Source organism: Bactrocera latifrons, unplaced genomic scaffold (genome assembly GCF_001853355.1).
Source record: "Bactrocera latifrons isolate USDA-ARS-PBARC rearing strain unplaced genomic scaffold, ASM185335v1 scaffold_12, whole genome shotgun sequence".
In the NCBI taxonomy this organism is placed as follows: domain Eukaryota; kingdom Metazoa; phylum Arthropoda; class Insecta; order Diptera; family Tephritidae; genus Bactrocera; species Bactrocera latifrons.
The window spans coordinates 598,143-619,099 of record NW_017534630.1 but is presented as its reverse complement, the minus strand read 5'-3'; the positions used below and the strand labels follow the sequence as shown (position 1 = coordinate 619,099).

The following is a 20,957-nucleotide window of genomic DNA, read 5'->3' as shown; positions in this document are numbered from 1 at the left end:
TTATATTGTAAAATTTTAAAATTAATAAAATAAAAAAAATTATTCCAAGAACATAAGTTTTCCCTCTCCCACACCACCTCTCCACACACAAGCATACTAATCTCCCGCTTATCCATTTTACAGTCGCCTCGGATACCGATCACTTGGTCTCATTAATCGATGAAGTCTCCTATGTCTCGGCACCGTCCGCCATACTCTCGCAGTACAACGATATACCGCCCGAGTACTTTTGCAACAGCGACAATCGTCCCGCCAGGTGTGGTGAAAATTGTCAGTGCGTGCATAAAGTGGATATACCGTTGAACGCCGTCGTCGAGGTGGTGCTTGTGGATGAGGTGCAGCAGATTAATATCAGTCATCCGTTTCATTTGCATGGCACGCCATTCGTTGTGCTCGGCATGGGTCGCTCACCGGACGTGCAGTTGCAACGCATGAATCTGCAACATGCGCTGGAGTTGGATAGGCGTGGTCTGTTGGAGCGTCGCTTTCTCAAGCCCGCGTTGAAGGATACTGTGGCGGTGCCGAATAACGGTTATACCGTGTTGCGGTTTCGTGCTGACAATCCGGGTGTTTGGCTGTTTCATTGCCATTTTCTATTTCACATCGCGATCGGCATGAATATGGTGTTTCAGGTGGGCACGCCCAACGATTGGCCACCTGTGCCAAAGGGATTTCCACGTTGCGGCCACTTTACGCCACCGATTACGAAGTGATAAAGCCGGATTTCCTGAAATTCCTTCGTGATTTATAAACTGTTTTCTTTTTTTTTTGGTGAAATTTATGCTTCTTGTTGTACTTATTGTTTTTGTTCTCAGTTGTAGTCTTTACTGTTTAATTTCCAAGTATTTTTTTATTTAAAAATAAAAATTTATTGCGTTGGAAGCTTAACTGTTTATTGACATATAAACATAAATATGTGACTATAAAGTGTAGTTCAAAGGGCGTGGCAATTTGATATGCATAATACTTCTGTAAGAATAATATGTATAGTAATTATCCATAGTCATAATGCTACTATTATTGTATGAGATTTAAATAAATTGAAACTATACTTAATAAAAAAAAAAACTATGTAATAATTGTATTTTTTATTTATATAATAATGGTTAAAACTACGTGTGCTCTTTTAATTGTGCTTTCCCAAAAAGTGAGTGGATCGAGTGATGATAAGTTTTTCGTTTAGCATAACTGAGTATGGTGTTGGCAAAAAAAAAAGGACATTCTGCGTCTCAGGAAAACACTCAGGAAAATACTCAATACATCATGTTAGTTATTATAAAGGGTGACCCATTTCGAGGTTCAAAAGCGATTATGTTGACCATAAGTTGAGTGAAGCGCGCGAAATACATTTTTTAAAGAACGTGGATTTTCGTAATAAAGTTGAACGATTTGTAAACGTTGTTCAAAGACTACGAACGTCGCAGTCCTCAACACAGTCGAGTCTACGTTATTGGAAAGGACTCGTATTTTTATACATCCACGGATGGTCAAATCGGCAGCATTCCTCAGAACTATTTGGAGATTTTTTTCTGTTGTACAACAAGTATTAAGAGATATATATTCACCTGACTTATCTTGTACCTGATGTGATGCAAATAACCAAAGCCAAATTTCATGAAAATATAATATATTGCCAAATAAAATTTTAATTCCATACAAGCACTTGATTTTGATCGATCAGTTTGAATGGCAACTACGTGTACACTATAGGGATATCGACAGACGGGCATGGCTAAGTCTATTCAGCTCGCTATGCCCATAATTTACATATAGTAAATATCGGGGTTCTAATATGTCATGGTCAAGTGCAAGACTGCTATTTATTGGGACTGTCTAAAACCACAACTTAGCAGATTTTAAGAAAGAATTTGAAATTGCATCCATATGAAATTCTCACTCAAGAACTTAAGCGATTGGACCACTGTAAATGTCGTGGATTTGCTGATTTTGCCTTGGAACAGCTTGAAAAACGGCAACGATTTTTTTTAAGAAAATCATCTTCTACAATGAGGCGCACTTTCATCTGAGTGGTATCCTAAATAAGCAAACATGAATATCCATCACATTGGGATCGGTATACATAGATCGCTGATAACAAAGTTTTTACGGCCACAATTTTAAGAAGTTGATCTTTGGTACATCTGGTTCTAGCAAGACAAGGCTACGTGCCACACAGCAAATGCAACAATCGAATTATAGCCAGAAAAGTTTGGAGGTTTGGATATTTCAAGAAATTTTTACTTCAAATGGCTTTGAGAAGTTGTGATTTAATACCATTAGACTACTTCTTTTAGGCTTATTTGAAATCATTGATCTTTAGCAATAAACCAGACTCTCTTCAAGCTTTAGAAGTCAATAGTGAACGTACTATTCATGACATACGACTTAATTTAGTGGAAAAGGTACTCGAAAATTGGGTTCATCGCATTCATTCCTGCAAAAGAATGCCATTTGAATGATCAATATTCAGAAGTTGATTGTATCGATTGTACTTCATCATATCATTCTTATTGAAAAACCTCTGATATTTTAAAGGATCCTTGATATTTTCTTCTGGGTGTTACAAACTTCGTGGCAAATTTTATAATGCACTGCATTTTTCACTATGTGAAAAAGGATCTACCAAAACCTCTCGATCACATAATTAACAACGCTTTTTATTTTGTTAAAAATTGTTTTGTTCTTTATTGAAAAACTAATATTTTTATTGCAAAAGCCGTTATTTTAAATAACCGCAGCGATGCTTTGATTCAATTAACTTCTAACACATGTTTTTGGTAATTATTTCCCATTCCATCTTTATATTTTCGAATTGTTCGGTGAAATTCTCGACTTTGTGCCTAATAAAGAAATCATATTTTCGTCCATCCACCGTTTAGTTGCCTATCGCGGTATGTTTGGTGTCGTTATCTTTCTGAAACAACTAACAGGCATATTGTCGTCAAAATATTAATGCATTACATCTCTCAGCGTAAGAATATAGTGGTGATAATCCTTCAAGTTCCTTATAGGCCCAATACCCCTCCATGACATTATATTACCGCCGCCGTGCTTCAAACTATTTATATTGCGGACGCCGAACGTAAATTTTTCCATCTGTCGGGTCAAAAACGATAACCCATTCCTTTAGAGTCCAATGATGATAGTTTTTGCACTATAATTTTTTTTGTATTTTTTTGGCACACATGCGATTCGCTAGTCATATCTAGCCACGGTGATACGAGGTCTTCTCTTGCGCGGACCTTCTACTGAGATAGAGTTTTAAAATAATATAACAAAGAACCCTTGCTCGGCTTCGCTCTGGATACTGTAAATATTTATAATCGATTCTGCCCACATACGTCTAAACACCTATCCACCTCTTTGAATGCCCAGCAAACGCCACACATCTAACACCAATCTTCCTATGGGTCCGACATCGTCAAACCAGTATGTTTCGTTGTCCCGAATTAGATGATTTCGATGGCAACCAACCACAACCTTATCACCCAAGCGGGGATTACAACAACAAACATAACATCTAATGTTGAGAGCTTTATTAGATACAAAATCAATATTTGTTATTAAATTTATCTCCTCTACTGTTAACTGCAGCCTCTAAGAAATAAGTCACTGAATTTGTTTACCTTGCGATATAACAAAAATCATAAACAGAACTTCCCTTCTCACACACTACTCACACTACTTACACCTTTTAACAATAAAACAAAAATCACTTTTTTTCACACAAGTCACGGTCTCAACGACTTTTTTATTTTAAATCAAAAGCTAAAAAAATAACTACAATGCAGCTTACAGGAAGTAAGTTCTTGGCTTTCTGTATGAGAATAATTTCCTGTTGCCCTTGTGGTGTACTCTTTGCACCAATGGGAACTTGATCTTGGAATCGTGGAATTGTTTAACATGGACACGACGTGTCTTACTGGCTGGGATAGAGTCAACCTTGATGATTTGAATTGAGTGAGCACGAGCACGATGACGTGCACCCATATCACGGTAGCATTGTGTCACGGCACCGCCAACGGACAAGTCACGATATTCACGGTACATGTTGTGGGTACCTGAACGGGAGTCATAACGCAACCAGATGCCAAAGTTCTTAATTTTGGTTGGAGATGTTTCGTAGACCTGTTTCAATGAAACAATTTCGCCGGTGGTCTTCTTGAACTTCTTCAGTTGACGCAAGAAATACCAGAAACGCGACTTGGCCACGATGTTATCCGGGGCAAAGATACGCATTTTGTAGAGAGGAGTTTGTGGCTCCTTCTCGGTTGGCAACTTGCGGCCAATCACTTCGTATTCTTTCAACTGTAAAGAGAAAATTAAAAACACACATTAGTTACAGAAATAAACAAATAGGTTTCCATAAGTTGAGGTTAAAATGAAATTCTGACAACTGGCTTCTAAGAGCAAAGTAAAAAAATAAATGCTCGGTTCACAAAGCGTTTGGAACTTCATGTGTTAAGAATACCAATTAAAGAGTTTTTGTTAATAATCGCACATAAGTTTTTACCCATCGTGTCTAATCAGAAATGACAGCTCCTCGCCACCGATTTAAGCACGTTGGTATGCTAATTTAAATCTTAAGGGCGTTTCCAAGATTTATTTGTTGCCACTTATGCACTACACTTTTTATCTTTGCTTCCAATTATCATATTCTAGCAAAAACCATTTATTTTTAATGAAAATTTAACAAATTTGAGGAAAAATTACCTGTCCCTTGGCTTTCATTTTAGCAGCGTTCACAGAAAAGGAAGAGAAAACCACAACCAAGTTCACACCTTAACTTGTAGGGTTGATACGGTGACATCTATAAACACATGGTTGCATTAAGGAACAATTATTCGTTGCAATTAGAAGTTTTAAAATTACTACATGAAGAACAATTATTTTTTATACACAACGTAATTGGACCGTATAAAAATATTTTAATCTGATCTTAATTTTATTAATTATAACATCGGTATCAATAATTTTGGACGGTGGTTTTAGAGCGTTTTAAAATGTTTAGAGCCACTGAGTTTGTTATCGATATGTCGACAGATGACACTGTAAAGAAATTGTTTACATTTATTAATCCAAAATAAAGCTAATTATTTATTTGTACATATTTATTAAAATAACTCTGCAATGGGAAAACGAGAAGGTATGTCTCTACATATTTTATAAAATTATTTCCAATTACTCACAACATACTTTTTACAGATCTTAAAGAACACAAACGCAGCAAAAAAACTAAACATGCCACTGCTTCACCTAATCTTAATAATACTTCAACATCCTCACCATCGCTAAAAGAAGAAATAATTTACGATGATGAAATGATCGATGTAGTTGATCACGAACAAGAGGTTGCCAACACCACAGCTACATCAGCTCCCAGCACCCCAACTCCTACACACACTCCAACAAAAGCGAATAGTAGCAAAAATGCGTCTAGCAGCAGTAAGAAATCTGTACCAAAACAACAGACTGCCACTGGTACAACTGCAAGTAGCTCACCACCAGCATCTGCAACATCTGGTTCTAACCTCAATGCATCAAACAACAAAAAGTCAAAGAAACGACGTGATAGTAGCACTTCCAGTGAGGAAGAGCGCTGGTTGACGGCGATTGAGTCCGGCAAGTTAGAAGAAATGGATGATGAACTGAAAAAGATGAAAGATCCAAAATTGATGACAGCGCGTCAACGCGCAATGTATGAACGTAATACCGATAAGGAGCCTTCTCCTGGCGGAGAATTACTTATGTCTTTACCGACTGGCTATCGTGAAAAAGAAAAACCACTTACGGCAGAAGATATACAAAAAGCTCAGCTAAAATCACAAAAACGCAAGCAACTTGCAGATGAGAAACGTGAAAAGGACAAGAAGAAAACCATGGAACGGTTACTGAAAAAACAGGAGAGTAAACAGCGCAATGCGACACGTAATAAAACGACAAAGACTTCTCAACCGATGATCATATATCGTAACACATTAGATGGCGCCTACATACATTTACCGGCTGAACACGAGTTTCCACTGGCAGCACAAGTGCCGATCTCACCACCCAAAGTACAATTGTGTGGTATAACTGGTTGCAATAATCCAAAAGTGTATAATTGCTCCAAAACAAATATGCCGTTATGCAGCTTTGCATGTTACCGCAAAAACGTACAAAATATTCGACAAATAATGTGCTAATTATTGTAGTATATTTAATAATTTAAATTTATGTTTTCTATTACATTTAGTATATAAGCAATTCCGAAATTATTTAAAATGTTTATAAGTATGTATGTGTTATGATTTCACTGATTCAGCAAAAAATTATTAATGATTTCCTGCTGCTCTGACTCTATGCGCTGTAAGTACTGATATTCGTTACGCAATCTCTCTAATTCAATATTTTTCTCATGGATTTTACTCTGGTACACCTGCTGCTCAGCCTGTCGTTCCTTCGCAATAGTTTTCAGCAAATTCTGTGTACCGATAGCTCGCAATTTCTCCTTTTCAACATCTTTTGCGAAGCCACTTATAATATTATGAAAATCTTCGGCATATTTCTTGAATTCTTGCAATTTGTCAGCATATTCCAAACACTCGTCACGCAATTCATTTGTTTCGTTGGCAATTGCTGGATCTTGGACACGCAGCCTATATATATCATCAATGTACAATCCGGCTTTCTCTAGTTCCTCGGACATATTTTTATGGTTACTGATGCTAAATATAAATGATTTGCTAATTAAACATTTCAATGTGCATAATAATATTGGTTAAATTATTATGAACAATTAAGCCTCAGGTGCCTTTATAAATTGTTTTGTTTACCCGTTTAATAATTGTCATAGCAACAACAGTTAGTATCCTGATGAAACTTTTGACAGGTAAGAAAATTATTTATGCGTCCTTTATTTACAACATTTTCCATGTAACATCTGTAGAAAATCGTATTTAACAGCTTTCGCAAAAAATTTTTTAACCGACTCATATCTACAACTACTACAAATTAATTTTGGCGGTTATACGATATTTTACTAAAGTGAGATATTTCTAGTCATTTTTTTCGCATATATATATATATATATTTTTTTTTTGCAATAGTTGTAAGTTATACGTTTATAAGTGCGTTCGCTATTTCCGTGTTATTTTTTATTAGTAAAAGTATTTGATTCATCAATACAATTATTCTCATTTGTTGGTATGTAAGCTATATATGGGTCTTACAATTTGCCTGTGTGTATGTATAAAATTATTAGTTTTAAATTTAAACCGCGTTTATCAGTTTCCCACCGGTATCGAACGGAATGGTATAAACAATAAACAACTAAAAAGCAATTTGTAAATTGCAAACTGATAATGAGAATGTTCGTGTATGTGCGTTTAATACTATAGCGTGTAGAATTGTTAACCAACAGATCAACAACATATTTATATGGTGTTATGTGGTGAAAAAATATTTCTAACGAATTGATTCATAAAAATATGTATGTTAATATGCAAAACTCGAACATGACAAATAAAGGTCGTTGCGTTGTATTTTACTAGATTTCTTTAAGGATTTAGGTAATATTGACCTTTTGAGTGATTTCGTACGTATGATCATTTGTGTTCTGATATATTTTTTTAATTTTACGAGTAAATTTGTCTTTATATCATATTAAACGCGCTCGGGTGCTTTTATATCCCCATAATAGTATATGTCTTTGGCCATTTACACATTACCTCCGCTAACATCCCTCCAAAGTTAGGGAAGAGCGGTGCGTTGTCATCCAACATATTGTTTCATGAATCATGTGGGATTGTTGCGTTTGTTCGAACGTAAGCGCGCCAGACTAGTGCGTTCTTCCTCCTCATCACTGGTATACTGCTGCATACCGGGCGCAGCCACGGCTCCGCGCACCGATGATGTTGCCTGCAATAATTCTTGATCTGGTGCATTACGATTCTCATACAAAAGTACTTGCAACGTTTCCTCATATATGCGCGCTTCGGGAAATTCGACTTTAGTATGCTTCCTGTCGGTGGCATACACAATTGATGTGCAGCATACTTCAGCGACTTTTTTACCATGACCATAGAATGACCAGCAACATATTTCACTAGGTCCAATGACATCTTTGATAAATAATATGCGTTCATTGAAACGTAAAGACAGCTTATCAAAAAGTTCAATATTTTTCAGTAAGTTGTCGTCTGATGTGCTTGTATACGAATATTTATTATTTTGTCGCTGTACTACCAAAATAACTGCGGGCTTCGACGACGAACTAATCAATAGTTGCTCCTCCTTTTGTGAAGTAATTAACGGTATACGGCAGATGGGTTTGGGCTCCTGGTGTGCCAGAAGTGCTCGCTCACAAGACATGGCTAATTCGGTGATGCAATAATATTTTGCTTCGGCAAGTAATTCGGCTATCTCTTTATGAGATTCTGGTAGTGGAACAGTACCGTCACGTAAATAGTTCAGTATGGTGCCAAAATGATTGCCACAACGATCGATTAAAATCCAACCTAAAGTTTAAGTCATTAACAATTTGAACACATAAATATAAATTTCGTTGTAGAATTTATGTTTGTTCACTTACCCTCTGAATCTGTTAGCACTTCCATGCGTCCGCTGAACATTGCACTTAACATGGTATCGTGTTTCGTCAATGTACCAATTGTTGTATAGTACAACCTTCCACCCACGTTTAGCTTTACATACTGTGATGAGTGTCCCTTTAGAAGAGTTTTTTGATCACCCGACATTTTAGTTGTAGCCACTAGTCCTGGTCCAGGAATTAACTGCACTTTTCCAACGGCACCACTACAACTTGGCACTAGACTAACGCCACTAGAGCTTTTGCAAACGCTATCTTTGGCGTTGCAGGTGCTCGACGTTATTATTGCGACGGTATCAATTTTGACGACCTTTAAACCAGAATGAGATGTTCTAATAAAGTCACTGCAGGTTTTGTAAGCTGTCTAGACTGCTACCTAGAACAGTTGAGCAAATTGTGTTGGTGTGGGAGTTAGCGATTTAAAAAATCACTTTAATGTTCCGGATTTGCGTTTGTGTATATTTAAAAGTCTTTGTTAAATCAAAATTCCACCATTTTGAAGAAACACTTCTATGCAGCTGTAAACTAAAATATATATTTGGGAGGAGCAGAAAACAGCACAAATGCACCAAGTTGACAAATATTTCAAGACCATAGTTGCCATATCGTGAATTAAACATTTTGTAATAAATTTTATTGGATTTTGATTTGCACGTATTTTTTGAGGAATTATTAACGTGTGCGAAATGCTAATGCTATAGATACCGATTCATGCTTTAATTATATCAGGTTGTGTTATTCCAGAGCGTGCTTCCTCTTACGAATATAAAATTTAATTCATATAAAAAAATTAATTATTTTTTTAAGAATTTTTTCTTTACCTTTTGTTGATTTTGCGTGATTTACAAATAAAACTGAACTAAATACAAAACTCTCACTCAAAAAATACATTTTCATTTGTTGAAATCTTTGAAACATTGATTTTTTAATCATAAAAACAAAACAAAAAATCTGATTTTGACGTTATGAATTTTAATCATTTTGACAAATAGCTGCTTTTATGCTGTCGACAGAGTCTATAGAACGGTTAGGTAGAGAATTTGCATATATTTCTACTTTTTGTTAAGTTCCGGACTTAATTAATTTCAAGAAATAGAAATTTATTCAATTTGTCTTCGATTTCATGTCACACACACCAAACTTTATTTTGTTTTTTAAATATTTATGCATATACTCACGCCTTTGTCTTTATTCGAAAATCGTAAAGCATAAAAACTGCACATTTTATTATAACTGTTGGGGACCTTACTTTATTTAAAAACTAAGTATTTTATTTCATTTTATTTACCATTTCATTGTGTATATATTGATTTTGTAAATTAATTAAAATTATTCCTTCTTGAATATGTATACGTACGAGTTATCTGTAATCTACTTTACAAAATATATAAGTGTATTATATGAAAATTAAAATGCTGCTCCGCCATCACTATTATTCACCTTCCACGATGCACTTCTGCATATGTATGTATGTACGTGCACGTCATGCTTACGGATATGCAACAAAAAATTGTGATAATTACGAATAGGGTAGGTTGATCTAAACTATCATCGGTGTAATTAGACTGCAATGAGTGTACGTTACAACTTTCAATGCCAAAACTAAACGTATACTGAGTCAAAATAAAAATATGCGCTCTTAGAGCTGTTAGAAATTTCACTAATGAGAGCTTATTTTATTCCTTACTTTTATGTTGAACTCAAGAAAATATTACTCCAGTTCTTGTTGCTATTGGATTGGTCAATATTTCGTACAAAAGGTATTACAAGAATCCACTGTAAACTTGGTATTGTTGATTCTCCCTCGAATCGCTTTAAAATCTTAATATTAGTCATTGTGAAAATTAGAACTCTCATGCAGACGAGATTTTGTGATTTTCTTAAAAATTAAACATAGAATCCCTTCTTTATATATTAAATGGAGTCAACCAATTTTGGAATACACACACTCCAATTACTGCTGGCTTTTAACAAATAATATATGTATGTATTTACGTCGAGGACACTGCGATATTATCAGTATCCGCTGCATCATTGCTGCTGGCCGTAGTGTTACTATCGCAATCCTTTAGATCCGTAATACTTGCAACTGCTGCCGCTGCCTCTGAAGTGCTGCTACTGGCCGCTGCATCGCTGTTACTGCATGCAGATGTCTCAGCTGTAGACTTATTTGTGTTGGTTGTTGTTGAGGTGGTTTCCTCGTCAGTCTTCAAACGTTTGGTTTTGTTGGCATTTTCGGCTTCGTTGGAATTGTCATCGGAACTTGGGGAGGCTGCGCGTTTAAGACATGGCTGCTCACTCTTTGGGGTGCATGTGTTAGTGTTAGAAGTTTTAGCGGTAACATCCTTAATAAGCACAATTTCCTCGGGACTTAGTTTAGTTGGTAAATCCAAAATTTTAGATTCAAAGCGTACAATGACTGCCGTCATATTGTCACAGCCCGTTCCATCGCCAATGGTATTAGGAGCCAAACATGTATCAAAAAGCTTTAGAAACAAATAAAAAGTTAGTTAAGCAATTTCTATAAAAAATTAACAAAATTGTTTTAGGTTACCTCCTCACATATTTGTGACATCTTTTTTGAATCGTCCTTCAAACGTTGACGCACAAAATCAACAACTTCCTCGCTAGATAAATAGTTCCAAATGCCATCACAAGCCAATACCATGAACTCGTCCTCTGGTGTGATAATAAGTTTTCGCACATCCGGTAACGCAGATATCATTTGCGCTTCGGCGGGCAATTCCAAATTCTGTGCAATAAAACATATTTCATGTTGAAAAATTTTTAAAACTCAATTGTTTCCGACATGTTTACCATTTTGTAAGCGTGATCTCCAATAGCACGGGAAAGATTTAAGCCACCATTCACACGACCATCTAAAGTCACCCGACCACCAGCTTTTATAATACGCGCTGATTCCTCTTCATCTTCCGGCTTATGGTCCAAACTCATGTCGATAGCTTTGCCGTTGCGGCACACTACACATCGCGAATCGCCAGCGTTCGCCACATATAGATCTCGACCATTTAATAGTGCGACAACAGCAGTGCAGCCACTATCCTTGCCGGGCTCCTCAATCATATCGGCACAGAATTGCTCGTTGGCAAGTGCGGTTTCTTCATCCTCTTCTAAAAATAACAAAAAAAAATAAACTTCTATTAATTTTATAAAGTTGTGTGAAAAGAACAGCTTACCCTCTTCTTCTTCAATCTCTTCATCCGACGAATATACACTTGAATTCTCAGCTAAACAAAGGAGTAAAATCATGTTAACCTTTGCACTTATGAAATAAATTAATTTGCGTACCTTCTTCAATTTCTTCGTCTTCAGAGGAATACACCAAACTGTGTCTAGCATCACCTTCTTCAGTATTCTCTGTATTAAAAAAGTATTATATATTTAAGTTGTGAAACTAAAAAATCTATTCAACTTACCTTCGTAATCGGCATCATCATCGGTGGAATCTTCCTCTCCACTTACATCCGTTTTCTTAAGCTTCTTGGATTCCTTACTGGTGGAAGTTATTGTAGTGCTACCAGCCACTTGTTTATTTGCTGCAGAGCATGATGTACTTCCAATGGTGCCATTTTGTATTCTCCTCGCAGCATCATTTGAACCGGAGACAGTTGTGTCCATTTCTGCGCCTGCAGCATTCTGTTTTTTAATTGGCTTTTTCTCTGATGAAGATACACTACCGTTCTGTTCCACCTCTTTGGTATGCGAGGAATCCGGGCAAACTTCCTTGTTGTTTTCCGAGGACGATGCACTGTCAGAGGCCACTGTTGCTCCAGGACCGTTTGCAGAATTCTTTTCCGTGTTACTTTCAGGTTTGTTGTTTTCTGGTTCAGCAGAAACATTATTAGTGGGTTTACTTGCACTCGAGCTGCTGCTACTGACGGTAGAATCCTCCTCGGGCTCATCTGTGTCCATTTTTGCTATATTGCCGCTATTTGATGAGCTTGGACCTGACTCGGAAGTTATGGAATCTGTCTTTGACGATGTACCTACAGATGATGGTTTGTGCGAAGAACTGGGACCACTTTCGCCCGATATGGCAGCAGCCGTGGCGGCAGCTGATGTAGAGGATCCTTCTGGTTTGGATTCTGGATCCAGTACTGCTTTATTTGTAGCATCGGCTATAACAGCAGCTGCGCGCCTACCACGCAAGTAAGGCGATTGCGGTTTAGCGCCAGACGCTCCATCTTTAACACGTTTTAGCGATGGCATGCATGGTCCACCTTTATATTTTTCCAAAACTTCATCTAAAGGCAAATGACTCTCTTCGTGAAGCTCAGCCAAATCTTCAAAATCTTCATCATCCTCATGGGCATCACTATCATCGCCATCAAAACCTTTTTCGCCAGCCAAAAACTTTAATATCTCTACCACTTGTGGTTCCAGCAGTGTCTTATCAAAACCCAAAAATGTTTCTTTTAAAGCCTTTTCAAATTCGCCTTCTTTGTATGTAGATAATTTCTTTAGAAAATGCGGTAGCTGATCCGCACAATAGGCAGCCACTTCGGCGCCCCCATGTCCATCGTAAACGGCAAAAAATGAGGTATTTGTATCGAAATTTAAAATGGAATTATGAGCGTCCTATTATAAAAAAAATTATTATGAACTTATTAAAATCAAAATCTTTTACTTTTTTTATGTGTTTAATCTCTTACTTCCTGATTATTGCGCCAACCTTGCATAGAGCTAGCTCCCACTGTCAAAATATCATTAGACTCGTCCGTAGACACCTTGTCCGTTTTCGGTTCGGATAGGTACGCGCCCATTTTGCAGTATACAACGCGTCAAAACAGTTTAGCGGCGAAATTTATTTAACACGTAAAAACACAAACACTTCAGCAAGGAATTCAAATTCCAATTGTGGAAAATCAATGCTTTATATTCGAAGCGTAGGTTAGCTGCCGATGTATACACACTTCAGGCCGGTATTTTATAAGCGGTAAAAGCGGGAACAAAACTTGCGCTGCCAATATATAGCACGTGGAAGCAGAAAACGCAAAGAAGTGTTTTATTTAGTTATCGATTAATAAACTAAATATCCAGGCGCGTTCTTTATCAAATACTTACCACTCTAGTACCCCTTCCTAAAATAATTGATTTTATTTCACGACTTTGCTTTGCCTCGACTCTTGATTTTTTGCTTTCCCTGTCTTTGGATAGCTTTCCTCGTTGTGTGTATCCAACGCCTTCTTTTGGCAACAACGCTTGCAATGCTGTCCCCTTGTGATGCTTCTTGCAGCTGCTCTTCTTCTTTTTTATTACTTCGGCGTTTTTCGCACCAATAAATTGCAAAAGCACTGCAATTTTTTGTAAACTATTTTGTTTTTCCTTATCACCAACACTTTCTGCACCTTTTGGTACGTTTTTCTTTGATTTATTGTGTTACTTGGAATATTTTTCAACAATTTTCAAAGTTTTTTCCAGGCGTTGACCTGCAGACGCAGACGTACTAGTGGCAGGCAGCGGTGGCGGCGAAAATGAAATTGGCAAATTAAAAGAAATTTATGAAGAACCGCAGCACAAGGAATAAAATACATAAAGCGTGGATAAATATAGGGTTGCCAAACCTGATATCGAAACGATGCTTTTACAATGACAACTGCTGTGACACAAATTTCGTTTACATAATAAATATTGAAATAAAGAATGAAATAAATTTTAAAATTGATAATGATATTTGCTATTAAAAGTATGGTTTAAAGTAAGGTTAATTTAATATTACTATTATTTAGCAAATCCGGTAATGTCATTTATAGGCAATCGGTGTTATGATTCAACGGCGTCAAAATAAAGATCATGTTATGGTTGTGATGTAATACTTTGAAAAGCCGAAATGTTTGCATAATATTCATAATAACAGTTTATGCATTAAAATACAGTTTTTTAACCTAAATATTATATTACCATTACATGCATATGTACCTCTTAACGGCGAAAATGCTTAGGTTAAGGATATACATAAATGCGCGCTGTTGGGTATAATTGTATTTTTCTTTAATCTTTCCTCTATTTTGCTTTTCTTAACCGTTTGACAGTTCAAATCAGTAGAAAAATTCGTTTAAAATTATGATTCGCACAAGTATTTCATAAATTAAAGAACATAAAGTTAAATTTTTTTATATATTATTTGAGTACATAGTAAGTTAAATTGTGCGCACAGCGGTATAGGCTCCTTATATACCCATTTTTTAAAAAGTGAGTGAAAAAGTGGTTTAACATCCGATTTCCGGGATGCTAATGAAATATTTTTGCGAATGATGAATTATAGTGCAAAGGAAGTCATGAAATCACGATAACGGAATAGAATACAAGATGTTAAGAATTATTGCCGGCCGTACAACAGGTACATATGTGTGTAGGTACATATTTATATATGGATATTCAAACCAATGTAACGCATAAAGACGAATTCAGTTAGGGAACAGATTGAACTACAATTACATCGAATACCTCCAAGGGCTTTGCTGTTATTAGACAATCGGAGCTTTTGATAGTTTAATGTGATATCAACATTTTTTGTTTGTTTTGACAAACATGAACACAACGTTTTCTATATTATTTCCATACAATAGCAATTCCTATAATCGGATACGGTCATTTCAAATTATCTCTGATAAACGGACAAGTTTATTAATTTGTGGAGTTTTGCGACAGGCCACGCCTCCATATATAGACACCTCCCGGCGGTGGGTGTTCGGTTATGAGGAATTTCACTTTTCAGTTCATAACAAAAATTGCATGTAATGCTCCTGCAGACTTCTTAGGTCAATATCAATTAAGGATTTGTTAACATCTAGAATTTTAAATTTTTTTTATTTTATTTTATTTTCTTAATGTACATATGGACTTCCTATATTTAAGAATACTCACAGAAAATTTCATATCGTGCTGGTGTCGAAGCTGCACGTAATTTTGAAAAGGTTTCAGAGTGCTTGGAAGTTTAAGGCCAAAAATTAAACGTGTTTTTCTCAAAAACTTGTTTTCAAAGTTGGTGACCAACATTACCCGAAAGCAGCTAAACTGACTAGTCTCAAATTTTAACACGAGCTTCTTCAATATATTTTTTTTCAGAAAGGAAACGAAGATTTTTTCTCACTAACATATATTTTTTTATAAATTTAAAGCCGAAATTTTGTTCAAAAATCGATTTTTTTGAGAAACAAGAATAAATATATTTGCATTTTTTCCGAAAATATTATTTTGCTTTTTCCTATGATTTTGTTTACTAGATTTAACATTACTTTAAAAAACTCTGTTTTAAGTTTTACTTCATAGGATCCAGTTCAAAGATATAGTGGTCAAATTCATATTTTTACAAATACTACGTCTTAAAATACATTTTACAGATACCATAGTATGTGTACAAATTTTTTGATCAATAAATTTAAAAGTTTTCTCAGAAAAAAATTTCGGGAAAATTTTATAAAAGCAAATTAAATATCATTTAAAATATGCCAAAAATTAAGTTTTAAATTCAAAGTAAAGAAATAAAAATCAATCCACTTTCTCGCCTCAAGCATTGTCATCAAACGCGAGCAATTCGCTCTCATTCTTGAATAGCTTAATTTCGTCGTTGCAGTTTTCCAGCTATGCCTTTACGTGCGCTCTCTTACCTAATGCGCTATAAAACTAAAATTGACTGAATGAAATAAATACGAGAAAAATAAAACTTGGGCAAAAATTGAGCTAACGGCGTATAATGCAAAAAATAAAAAAAAAATATAGCGAACATTGTCAAGCATACCAGCGACAGAGCAATATCAATCTGTGCCTTGCAGAAGAAGCAGCAGCCACGCGGCGGTGTGCAACAACCGAAATACGTTGATATTTCAAGGACGAATTTGTTAAAGTCACATGCAAAATTTGATTTGGAAATCTGCAAACAACTAACAACCAAAAGGAGAAATGTCATGCACGGGCAGTCGTTGAGCTGTCGGTGCGGGGGAGTTGCGGCAAAAGTTAAGGTTATGGCCATGAAGTCTACGTTGGCCTGTTGTTGCTCCTTTATTTGATACACCTACAAGAATAAATATATTTGCATTTTACTTTGCATGTAAGCTTGTATGTAGTATATATACATATATTCGTGTATAGATGTAGGTGTGTTGTTGAAGGTTGATACGTGCACGCCGCTGTTTGCAGATTTCCAAAAAAATCTGTTCGGCGCGTCGCTTCACTTCACATTAAAAGCTGCATACAAAGTAATTGGAAGTATGTTGAATATGTGGCTTAGACTCGTTGCTCGCACAGTGTCTAAAATAAGTAGATCGCTTGACATGATTTTTTCTATAATTATTTTATTGCATATATAGAAATATGGCTCCGATGATATAACAGTTTTATAAAGCCGCCTAAAAGAGAGCTAAAAAATTATGTATGGTACAACTAAGTTCATAAAATCAGCATACACTTGAAAGTTTTCGGCGATTTTTACAATGATATTTTCGAACACAGAGTTCTTCTTTTCTCTGCTTTCACAAACGACAGTCCACGTGCGATCTTTGGTCAGCCATCTAACTTTACCTAGCTCAACTTCATGAAAAATCATCTATAAAACGTTTCAAAAACTGAAAATTAGGAATTTCGCAAAACTCTTGGGAAAAATTATTATCTAACGAATCAATCTTGATATTTTGATATAAGTGATGATATATGTAAGTCCAAGACACGTTTGAATAATTACTGCCACTGCCGCGTTTTTAAATATTTCTTCTTGAAAATTGTACGCAATATTCTTCGAATTTTATACTTTAAATTACCGTTAGTTTTGATAAAGAGATTTTTACTATATCACGTGCTTTTGCACGAACTAATCTTTAGTCTTTGTGTCTAAGCCCTCTAGAACAGTGCGCATTAGATAGAAAACGTATGAGATAAAAAAAATATTCATTCAACAAGAACAAACGACTTAACGCGAAACTTTTAAGAGTTTTTCTCGAAATTTTCTCTTTCAAAACGATGTTGATAATTACTGTGGTTGTACTGGACCGATTTAGTTGAAAATTCTGATGACTTTTCAGACAACATAGATTTGTCAATGCCTAAAACTATACATAACCCCAAATTTAAATTAAAAAAGTAAAAAAGAAGAAAGTTGTAAAATTTATTAATTTTTATACAGGCGCCATTTGTGAACAAATTTTTTGCAACTTTTCCATAAAACCAGACATTGCGACATTATTACAAATATTTTTTTTTTTTTGACATATGTAGCTGTAAGTGCTCAACAGATATTATATATCATACTTTCGTGCAATTTTTTAGCCTACTTTTAGGCTCTAACATTAGTAATGTTAGTTGAATCGTTTTGTATTAACATATACAGTCCGAATTTTCAAAAAAATCGTTTATTAATTTATTTTATTTTCTTAATGTATGTACATGTATTTAGGAATACACACAGAAACTTTCATATCGTTTCGATGACAATTTTCGAAGTTACACGCAAATTTGAAAAAGCGAAACTTTATTAGTTTAGTTTGACCGATTAGTTATTATTAACACGAGCTTTCTGAATATATATTCTTTGTAATTAATATAAATTTTTTTTAAACAATATGTATTTTTTTCATAAAAAATTTAATGCCGAAATTCTGGTCAAAAATCGATTTTTTTAGAAACCACCATTTTGTCATAATGTTTTTTTTCTTTTTCCTACAATTAATTACAAGATTTAACGAAATCTGTTTGCTTTTTTAATTTTTCAGAGGATTCAGTTCAGTGATATATTGGTCATCGCAAAACGTCTTTTTTGAGAGGAGCTCCCGGAGATCAGTTAGAGTTCCTTTCCAAATACATATTTTTACTCACACTAAGTCTTAAAATACAGTTAAAAGATACCATAATAAGTTAAAAAAAAAAAAATTGGATAGACAAATGTTAAAGTTTTAATAGAAAAAAGTGTGGAAAATTCGTTTTCGACCTTCTAACTGTATATAACTGTATTTGACATGCATATACGAGTGCCTCGCGAATGCTTTACGTAATTTTACGCACAATTTTTCACATTCCAAAGCACTGTACCGCTGAAAACACTGTTTACGAGCATCCAATGCTTTTTGTTGCACAAACACTTCTAAGAAGAGAACTCAAAAGCGCGGAAGTGTCACTGCGTTGGTGGCAATCCAAGAAATGCCAGTCAGGATAACGAAAGCTGAACGTGCCTACGTGCGAAATAATCTCTTATCTCATTGGGCTTTCGAGGCTGCTCGAGCACGTTAACGCCAAAGTTTGCTCTGGTACAACGCGCGGTAGGCGTACAAAAACCAAATAGAATAAAAGAAATATGTAAACAAAAAGTACTTAGAATGTTACAGCGAATTCTATTCGTAGAATAAAGTGAAGTGCAGCGTGTACGGCTTCATTGGAAGCACACTAACAGCCGCACTCAACGCGGAGAAAAGCAAAAGTTTTGCGAAAAAGTCAAATTTTGATGGTTGCAAACACACGCCGTGTCAACGATAAAGGCACAAACACCCACAAGCGGCACACATTACATACACAAAAACAAATGCATATACACATACATTTGCATAGAAACACATGGCAATAGCTCGTGGCAGTCAAGTTTCTCTACTTTACTTTTTCTGTTGACCTTTAACGCTGCGAACGTGCAAATGCGCGCAAAATTAAAATTGTTGGCGCGCGCGAAGCGTCAGTTCCGCCATGTTTGGCTGGCGAAGCGTTGCAAATCTGTGTGGCGCTGGCATGCACATCCCGACCGCGCCAGGGCAGGTGTGTCTGTGCGACGCTGCGGCGCTTATGAAATTGAATTCATAGACGAAATTGTTGCAAATGAAATTAAACCAAATGTTACAAAAGTACCGTTGTTTACCATTCACTTTTTATATACATGTATGTATGGCTGTGTGCATGTTTGCAGGTGTAAGTGTATTGCTGTTGTTTCGGCTTGGTGTTGGCAGCCATTTGAGCTGGTACGAAACAATTGAAATTTCAAGTGCAAACACTTTTTTGGTATTTAACATTGTGGCATGCACTTTTCAGCGCAAATTAATTTAAAGCACTTGCAGTTGGCCAAATTTTGCAAATTTTTCGGCAGATTTTTGGATTTTGTAAATATAACACGAAGTGGAATTTTTATATTAAATCAATTGCTTTACACGGATTTTTATTGTTCAGACTATTAACTGCTATAAAAGTGTCGCAGAATAGTAAAAGTTTTTTTAAATCCGAAAAATATACTATACTGAAAAGTGGTCTAGGAAAAAGTCTAACCGCGTGATATTACGCGATCTTGGTGGCCAATTGACCGTAAAAAGCGTGAAATTGTCTGCTCACCAAAGTCTTCTCTCAATAAATCCACTGATTGATGCGATGTGTTGTTGAAACCAAATGTCGCCGAGATCACGAGCTCAATTTCAGGCATCAAAAAGTCGGTTATAATGATAGCAATTGATGGTTACGTTCTCACTAGCATCGTGTTTGAAGAAATATGAACCGCTTGTTCCGCCGTCCCACAAACCACACCAAGCCGTTCTTTTTTCTTTACAAATTGGTAGCTTTCTTAAGGACTCTCTTAGTTCCAAGTGGAGCAATGGGGACAGCTGTCAACATCAACTGATGATCAACACGAGTTGATCAATAGCATAAAGAAATTGGTCTTTGAGAATCGACGATTAACAGTCGGAGATCTTATTGGTATCGTTGGAATATCGGAAGGATCAGGGAAAACCATTTTGAGAGATCATTTGGAGCTAAGAAAAGTGGAATCAAAAAAAAAAAAAAAAATCCTAAATCACTTCATTTTTCACAGCGTCGCGTTAACGTCTGTGAAACAATCCTTTCCGACTAAGAGGATTTAATGAAACGTATTATTAATGGCGATGAGTTTAGACTCTATGTTAATATCCCGGATACAGAAAATCAATCGGCTGGGTATCGTGGAAAAAGTAAACCGAAGTCGAAAAAGCCGCTTCAAAGCAGTTCAAAAATCAAGGCTATGTTGACAGTTTTATGCGATTACCGCGGCGTGGTGCCCTCCGAATTCCTTCCGTCTGGCCAAGCTGTCAACAAGGAGTACTATTTGAGTGTTATGCCTAATCGCGTGAAGTTATTCGTAAAAAGAGGCCGTGGCTTACTGCATGGAAGCCTCGTGAGTTTTTTTGCCAAATTATCAACCAATATCATGCCACAAACCCGCTATTCAGCAAACTCCAACGAACGCTTCGGGGAAATCTTTTGGAGTCAATTAAAGACATTAAACATGAATCGCTACGCGCATTGAAGGCTTTCTCGGAACTTGACTATTTCGAAAATTGGAAAGAATGTTGAAACAAGTATGTTGCGGTCAAGGGCGATTACCTTGAGCGGCGACATAGATTTTGAAGAA

The 20,957-nt window shown here is 35.9% G+C and overlaps 5 protein-coding genes across 6 annotated transcripts; 1 reads left to right on the top strand and 4 right to left on the bottom strand.

Annotated features, from left to right (window-relative positions):
* Window positions 1-3,712: 3,712 nt before the first annotated feature.
* LOC108978277 (60S ribosomal protein L18a) lies at window positions 3,713-4,819 on the bottom strand. The gene is made up of 2 exons (XM_018948451.1): window positions 4,714-4,819; window positions 3,713-4,308 (listed from the first exon to the last, which is right to left on the bottom strand). Exons 1-2 carry the CDS (start codon window positions 4,729-4,731, stop codon window positions 3,793-3,795), a joined length of 534 nt encoding a protein of 177 aa, XP_018803996.1. The 5' UTR covers window positions 4,732-4,819; the 3' UTR covers window positions 3,713-3,792.
* A 231-nt stretch (window positions 4,820-5,050) lies between these two features.
* LOC108978275 (INO80 complex subunit B) lies at window positions 5,051-6,276 on the top strand. The gene is made up of 2 exons (XM_018948449.1): window positions 5,051-5,146; window positions 5,206-6,276. Exons 1-2 carry the CDS (start codon window positions 5,131-5,133, stop codon window positions 6,183-6,185), a joined length of 996 nt encoding a protein of 331 aa, XP_018803994.1. The 5' UTR covers window positions 5,051-5,130; the 3' UTR covers window positions 6,186-6,276.
* On the bottom strand, window positions 6,175-6,783 carry LOC108978278 (intraflagellar transport protein 20 homolog). The gene has a single exon (XM_018948452.1). It carries the CDS (start codon window positions 6,686-6,688, stop codon window positions 6,293-6,295), a length of 396 nt encoding a protein of 131 aa, XP_018803997.1. The 5' UTR covers window positions 6,689-6,783; the 3' UTR covers window positions 6,175-6,292.
* A 97-nt stretch (window positions 6,784-6,880) lies between these two features.
* On the bottom strand, window positions 6,881-9,188 carry LOC108978276 (BTB/POZ domain-containing adapter for CUL3-mediated RhoA degradation protein 3). The gene is made up of 3 exons (XM_018948450.1): window positions 8,967-9,188; window positions 8,573-8,900; window positions 6,881-8,498 (listed from the first exon to the last, which is right to left on the bottom strand). Exons 2-3 carry the CDS (start codon window positions 8,736-8,738, stop codon window positions 7,777-7,779), a joined length of 888 nt encoding a protein of 295 aa, XP_018803995.1. The 5' UTR covers window positions 8,739-8,900; window positions 8,967-9,188; the 3' UTR covers window positions 6,881-7,776.
* Window positions 9,189-10,229: 1,041 nt separating this feature from the next.
* LOC108978273 (probable protein phosphatase CG10417) lies at window positions 10,230-14,108 on the bottom strand. 2 transcript variants are annotated; one of them, XM_018948444.1, is made up of 9 exons: window positions 13,676-14,108; window positions 13,264-13,571; window positions 12,289-13,189; window positions 12,028-12,237; window positions 11,900-11,968; window positions 11,788-11,838; window positions 11,408-11,721; window positions 11,145-11,342; window positions 10,230-11,076 (listed from the first exon to the last, which is right to left on the bottom strand). In XM_018948444.1, exons 2-9 carry the CDS (start codon window positions 13,372-13,374, stop codon window positions 10,582-10,584), a joined length of 2,349 nt encoding a protein of 782 aa, XP_018803989.1. In that variant the 5' UTR covers window positions 13,375-13,571; window positions 13,676-14,108; the 3' UTR covers window positions 10,230-10,581. The 2 variants fall into 2 exon arrangements, with proteins under 2 accessions (XP_018803989.1, XP_018803988.1); XM_018948443.1 differs by having other exon boundaries at window positions 12,028-13,189; window positions 13,676-14,107.
* Between the last annotated feature and the right edge of the window lie 6,849 nt (window positions 14,109-20,957).